At 33.5% G+C, this 6,981-nt stretch overlaps 1 protein-coding gene across 15 annotated transcripts in view; it reads left to right on the forward strand.

The window, feature by feature from the left end:
- NFAT5 (nuclear factor of activated T cells 5) overlaps positions 1 to 2,313 on the forward strand; it is a 107,788-nt gene extending 105,475 nt beyond the window's left edge. For 11 of the 15 annotated variants that reach the window (XM_072967630.1, XM_072967637.1, XM_072967632.1 and 8 more), the window contains 2 exons: positions 496 to 735; positions 1,191 to 2,313. In XM_072967630.1, the coding sequence (XP_072823731.1) occupies positions 496 to 731 (236 nt within the window). In that variant the 3' untranslated portion in view covers positions 732 to 735; positions 1,191 to 2,313. Of the gene's footprint in view, positions 1 to 495; positions 740 to 1,190 lie in introns of all 15 variants that reach the window. The other 4 variants (XM_072967631.1, XM_072967633.1, XM_072967639.1 and 1 more) reach the window with 1 other exon arrangement.
- Positions 2,314 to 6,981: the final 4,668 nt, after the last annotated feature.

The raw sequence follows: 6,981 nt of genomic DNA on the forward strand, positions 1-6,981 counted from the left end.
AGTTACTTGACCTGCATGAGCCTCAATTTCCACATCTAAAATGGTGATAATATTATATACTTGATAAGGATATTGGGAGGATTAAATGTAGTGGTAGTGTGTGTGTGTGTGTTTGTGTGTGTGTGTTTGCCATTTTAAGCTATAAACTTGAAAGGAAAAGGAAGTAAGAATGACAAAAAAAATCTCAGCCAATTAAAGTAAGTCATTTCCAAGGAGACAGAAGTCCATCTAATGTTCATAATACCATGGAAATTATAAGACTTATGATGAAAACTAAGCAATGTTGTATTTTTATACCACTTAGAGGAAACCTGGGATGAATTCCAGTACTGTTTAATGAAAACCTTTTTTGGAGACTGTGAGGTGCCTCACTTTTAGCTCTATACTGAGTGAGCACAGTAGTGAATTTCCCCTAGCAACTAATAAATATCTTCTTGTGAATCCTAACAGAAAGTAACTAATCAGATGTCTTCTCTATTTTAAATGTCTCTGCAGACTGTAGTCAGCTTTTAACTTCTGGACCAGCTACATTGCCAGATCAGTTGATGGCCATAAGTCAGCCAGGCCAACCACAAAATGAGGGCCAGCCACCTGTGACAACACTTCTTTCTCAGCAAATGCCAGAGAATTCTCCACTGGCATCCTCTATAAACACCAACCAGAACATTGAAAAGATTGATTTGCTTGTTTCATTGCAAAACCAAGGGAACAACTTGACTGGCTCCTTTTAACTGGGTATGTAAGTATTGCATTTTGGCTTCTTTCTTACTGAAAATATCAATAAATTTTATTATTATTAACAGATTTGAGTTAAGTAATAACAACTGTTTAGATTCTGATCTTTTAAAATATGGCTTTCTCACAATATGGTGCTTTTTTACTCTGAGTAAATTACTCTGAATGATAGCTTTTGGTTGTATTGTTAGTTCTGGGCATCCCTTCTGGCTCTAAGCTTCTTTGCCTTGGATGACAAAACATCTGATGATGACTGTACTATATATTGGATATTATTATGTCTCATTTCTCCCTTCCTCAAGAAATAAATATTGAGTCTGAAAAGTCTGGCAGTATAAATATGATAAAGTATCATTTATAGTACTGTATTATACTTTGGGATCCTTCAGGGTGAGAGGAGCTTTATAAATGCTTTCCCTTCCTAGTGAGTATATTAAAATTCTTCTTTTTTTTAGAAATTCCATGAAGAAAATCCTGATTTCAAGAGATCCTGAAATCTGTGATTCCATGAGGATTATTGAACTGTTACTTTAAAAACAAAACAAAATATGAAAAACTGTGACTGAGTAAATAGATTTTACTCTGACTGCAAAAGAGCACACCTATGCTGTCTATTGCAGTGATTAACCACCATCATTAACATCTTTATATTTTATGTTCCTAATAACAGTGATGACTGAGAATCTATTTGAGTTTCCAGCTGACAGAATTAATTGTTGCTATTTACCTAGGCACTATTATATCTTTAAAAGTACAGTTTAAATTGATAAGCTGGACCACTCAGTTATTATTGCTATTAGAAAATAATTCATATTGTCATGTTTACTTTTGTTCTTCATTCATATTTTCTTTCCTGCATTGTTTTAGTCAAGTAGTGGTTTCTGAAAAAGGAAAGTTTAAATAATAACTAATGCTGTGATTTTTCAATATAAAAAACCACAGCTATTGGCCAAAGTGAAGGAATTCTTTTTCAGTTTTTATGGAGAAACTGAAGAGATAACATTTTGACAAGTAAGCTGTATTAAGAGCTCTACACAGATTCAAGGCCTCTTTATCACAGACAACACACAAACTGGGAACAGCTGGATGCTATTGATTTTGTTTTTCAGAGAGTTGTTAATTCCCTGTTTCTGTTAATGAATTTAACCATAACTGCATAGAAAAATAATCATCTTGCTCTATAAAAAATGAAAGGGAGAATGTATGGTAAATTAGGTTCTGATATCCTCCTACAGTAGTTAAAACTGACAGTAATTGGAGTGTTTTTTTCTTTTCCCAGTCTTCGACTGGTGTTCCCTTTTTATATTCATCTTTATTATTATTCTCCTCTTCTTCATTTTATTTTAGACAATTAGTAATATACTAACTTTGTGACCCTGTGGTAACTTAAATGAAAAGGCCACTATGACCTGGGGTAACCCAGCAACTCCTGCAGCACAGGCTGGGGAGGGGGCCACCCTTTCAGAAGTGAGGGGAGCTGATTCCTGAGAAACAAGAAACTGCATTTTTTTTCCATGAACGGTGCTGTTCTGAAGTCTTCAAATTTTTCCCTCTAATAGGAAATAGTATCAATTTTAATTAAAAAAAAAAGACAAACTAAAATTTCTGGAAACATCACTTCTCCCTGAGCTGCAGTGGGTGTAATTCACTTGTCACCTCAGTGCTTTACAGTCTGAAGTGGTCACTTATCTGATGGTTCCCACAAGCCTTAGGCTTTACAGGGTCATATCATTGACTTAAAATGAAGAATTAATTTGTGTTACATCTGTAGAGAGCAAAATAACACACTCCAGAACTTGCAGTTGTAGCATTAGTTATACAGTTTTGGGTGTTCTCACCACCCATGGGATGCCTGCTTCTCACTACAACCTGTTGTCTGGACACATGCTTGTATCTTATTTTCCTTTTGGCATGTAGAAAGCTGTTAATACAGTTTAAGGCCAAATTGTGTGTGGCATCTATATATAGATAAGATGTTTTGGCATTCTTGTCTGTTTCCTTTATTTTTTAAGTGTACAAAAAAAGAGCCTGTTAATTGTTTGTTGAAGGCTACTTTTCTGTTTTTGTTTTTTTTTTTTTTTATTTTAATTTTTTCTATCCTATACATTTAGTTGAACTTTGTGGAATTGTGGTGTTGGTTTTGTTTATACAGCCAGATTTTTCTCCCCCCTTTGTGATGGTCTTCCTTGGTTCTTTGAATGTGCTCTTCTTTAATTTGTTTTTTCTCTTTGTTCTCATATATTCTTCCCTCCATCCCCAACCCTTTCTTTCTTTCTCTCTCTGATTGAGAGGCATTGAATTATGTTTTCAGTAGTACAGGCTTCTTGCCGATATGAAGGGAACTTTTCAGAAAGAGACCTACTCTGGGTCATTTAATTTTGAATACAGTTTTCAATCGTTCAAGTTTTGGATGGTTTATATCTAATGTGTGTTTCATTTTTTTGGAAAGCTATATTTTGTATTTAGGAAATGGTATACTATTTTGCTATTTGTACTGAGTGAGTACATTGGCATAAATATAGAAATTTATATATATACATATATATAAACTATTCTTTTTTGCCACACATTTTTGTGGTAAATTTGTGAGTTTGTCTGATGTTCTACCACAACGTGGCGTCTGATAACAGTGAGGGGGGGAGGGTTTGTTATGTCTTTATTGAGTATTTAAGTATCTTTTGAAACAAATGACCTGTTCATCTGTGGCCATTCCATCAGGCAGTTCCTTGATGTGATTAGTGGGCTAAAGGCAGCTTACTGTGTGTTCGCTGGATCTTTCACTCAGCAAAATGTTAGAGTAAGGAAACCCATATAGGCAGTTGCGTCAAATGGTGTTTCACATGAATGAGCCATTCAGTCTTTGCTCACTATATATTTAATATTTTATTATTGTTGTTATTATTAATTGGCTTTCTGTATTCTATGCCTTTTATTTATAAAGACACTAAAAAAAAACATGTTTGTAATTTTAATAACATTTTCCCCATCTTGTAATATCCAGAGCTACTTTATAAATTCTCTAAACCAAAAACATTTTCTTCAATATATCTCTTCTCTCCCTACCCCATCAGGAAAAATTACCCAATATAGTTCAGGTTATGAGAAGGACTAGCCACACAATCCAGTGCTTTAGTTTTAAAATGTAAAACTCTAACTGCAAAAGGTTGGCTAATGTCTGAAAGCTTACTTACAGGTATAAAAATAGGAGTAGAAATAAAATGCTGTAAGTTTATTTCTGAGTTTTCTGAATTTTTTTCTAAGAGATAACCCAGGAGACTCAGAAATTCTATCTGTTCATCGAGTTCCAGTTAGAATGTTAACACTGCTCTATAGATGAAGTGGTGGCAAAAAGACTGGCTTGTGTGCTGACTTCTGTTCTGTTGTTTAGCAAGAGGTTTATCATTGTAAAATGCTGATTGCCAATGCCAAGTCACCAGGGACCAATTTTCTGTTTTATAATATCTAAGTTTAGAACAGAACATACACCTGAACTGTAGTGGTTTGATTGGATGGAGGCAGAAAACCCAATTTTTATTTTCATAAATTTTGTGGTTATTTATATAAGGGCTGTGCTAAGCTACCATATTCTTATTCAGTAATGATGGATTTCTTTTTAACATTGTTAAATGTTCCTTACCCCTAAAGGTCAATATTAAGTACCGCATTATGAATATACAATTTGGTTACAAAAAGTGTTTGTCGTCTTATTAAAAAGTTAGCTCAACGGTCAGTGGTTGATACTTGTGCTAATAATGCAGTTTCCAGATTACTGTTACAAGTTATAGCTGCATCTAGGAGAGACTCCATGAGCCAGCAAAGGCCTTGGAAACAACAATTTATTAACTTTTACTTATGGCAGAAGGACCTAAGCAAACTATGAACCGTATTTTATTCCTTTATATTGTTATACTCAATTGTTCTTTCTTCTAGCAACTTACATTAATGCTTGGAGCTTATCTTTGTGTCTGTGTAAGAGAGAGAGAGAGAGAGAGAGAGAGAGTGTGTGTGTGTGTGTGTGTGTGTGTGTTCCTTATTGTCATTCCATTATATATCCACAGCAATGTAGGGGAAGATAATTAGAAGTCATATTTTGCTTCTGACTTTTATCATGTTACCTTTGTAATTAGAGTATTATGTTATTTAACCAATGCAAATCTGTTTTCATCAGTTTCCCTAGAACAGATGTTTAAAGGGCTTTGTTTTATTATAGAAGCAGTATCAATGAGGGACCTTCCTTCCTTTCTTTTTTTATAATACTGTATATGCTATATTTGGGAATTCCATTATAGTACATTTCTTGCCCATCAGAACCTGTTAATCTGCCTACAAAAATTGTGTCAAAGGAAATGAGAAAGAAGTTATATCTGAGTCCCTGTAAAACTAAGATTATAATTCCTTTTGACCATTTAAGCCATTGTAGATGTTTTAGAAAAATGAAATCTGTTTAAATATATCAACAATTGCAGACTGGAGTTAAATGCTTTAATAGAGTCTCAAATTCAACATGGTTTATAAATATTCACTAGGAGTAATTTGAGAATTTTTTATCTTTCTGGTGAGAATTTCTGTTCTAATATCTGTTTTCTAGTTGATTTGTTTCTAATTAATTGAAAATTTTACAAACCTATTAGGTCTACTCTGCTTCATGACCACAGACTTCATCCCTAGACAGCCACGTTACATCTGTATGCCTTTGGTTATACTGAGGGACTTAAGGAAAGAGAGAGACAGTATGTATAGTTCAGCAGCTTCATTAGAAAAATAACTCAAAATATGTATCCTACTAGGCGGGTTAATAGAATCTCATAACATGTATTTAAGAAGAGGTTTTCTCCATTGCTTATTTGTGTCATTAGAGCTAAATTGTGAAGATAATGTTCATTATGTGGTAAATGTCGGAATAATACCTAGAATATCACTTGTGAATTGTCCCAGTGTTCTCATTATTTCTTTAATCCCCATTTATTTTAATGCCATTTTAGCCTCATTTATTAATAAAATTCTATTTTTATTCCACTTTCAGGAAATTTTTTAAAATTAATATTTTATATCTAGGTTTAAATGCTTATAGAAAAGTGCCTTTTTACCATGATAGTGCCCCTTTCTTGTAATTTCATTTTTCACTATTGCCAAAAAAAGATAAACAAATGACTTTCATAGTTCCAACTTTCACTTTTTTCTATTTAGTCATTCTTTTCTACATTTCTTGATTATAACCATAGACAACAACTTCATAACTTTCTGACTCCCTTTGGCATAAGAGGAGCAGAAAAGATACATAGCTAGAATTGTTTCTTTGAAGGAGGGTAAGTGAAAGATCACAAAATTATACTATTTAGGCTTTATGTAAATTAGCTAAATTTGTCTTTATCTTGACCAACTAATGATAGGTTTTATCTGAATACTGATGAAAATTTTACTATATGTGAGACTCTTAAATATCTATAGTTTAAAATAAATAAATAAATATATATAGTTAAATTTCAGAAAGGAAGAGTTTGAAGCATTCTCTGTTCGTAATTATAAAATGGATGAAAATAAATCACTAACACATAGTTTAGGTAAAGACTGGTAATGTCAGTTTGCCATTTAACTGTACAGAGCCCAGTAATTCATTATACTGTACTTCTTGCCCATCAGAACCTCTTAGTAATCTGTCTCTGAAAATTAATGTCAGTGGAAATGAAGAAGTTATATCTGAGTCTATCCAGAACTAAAATAATTCCTTGCAGCCAGATACAGTTGGATTGAGGGGATCCCTCTGGTTTTTGTTAATTTTGCCTATGGTTCCAGTTCCTTACTATAGTGGTAGTGCCTGAAGAAAGGGTTGTCAGCAACAGGTCAGACTAGTAGTAGCTTAGGGATAGAGCTGCCTTCCCCATGTGAGTATTTCCATGACTGTTAGTGGCACTGAAGACTGCAAACCTTTATGCAATATTCTTAACACCCTAATGGTGGTATTATGCACTTTAGTCATTCCAAAGAAGTCAAGAATGCTGTATAATGATGATTGCTATCTTAACTACTTAGAATATTTATATCCCTTTTATTTTGGCTAGCCAACTTGGTGTATGTGTTATGTGAATATTTTCTAAAATGACTGTATAGTAAGAATTAAGACTTTGAAATGTAATTGACTATAAGGGGAAATGCCTACACTTCAGAAAATCATTTTAGAAACATGAAGGTGTTCATCTTGCTAATCTATATGTTGGAGAGTTCATTAAAACCAGCCCTCTTCCTATA

Source organism: Vicugna pacos, chromosome 9, assembly GCF_048564905.1.
Source record: "Vicugna pacos chromosome 9, VicPac4, whole genome shotgun sequence".
Classification (NCBI taxonomy): domain Eukaryota; kingdom Metazoa; phylum Chordata; class Mammalia; order Artiodactyla; family Camelidae; genus Vicugna; species Vicugna pacos.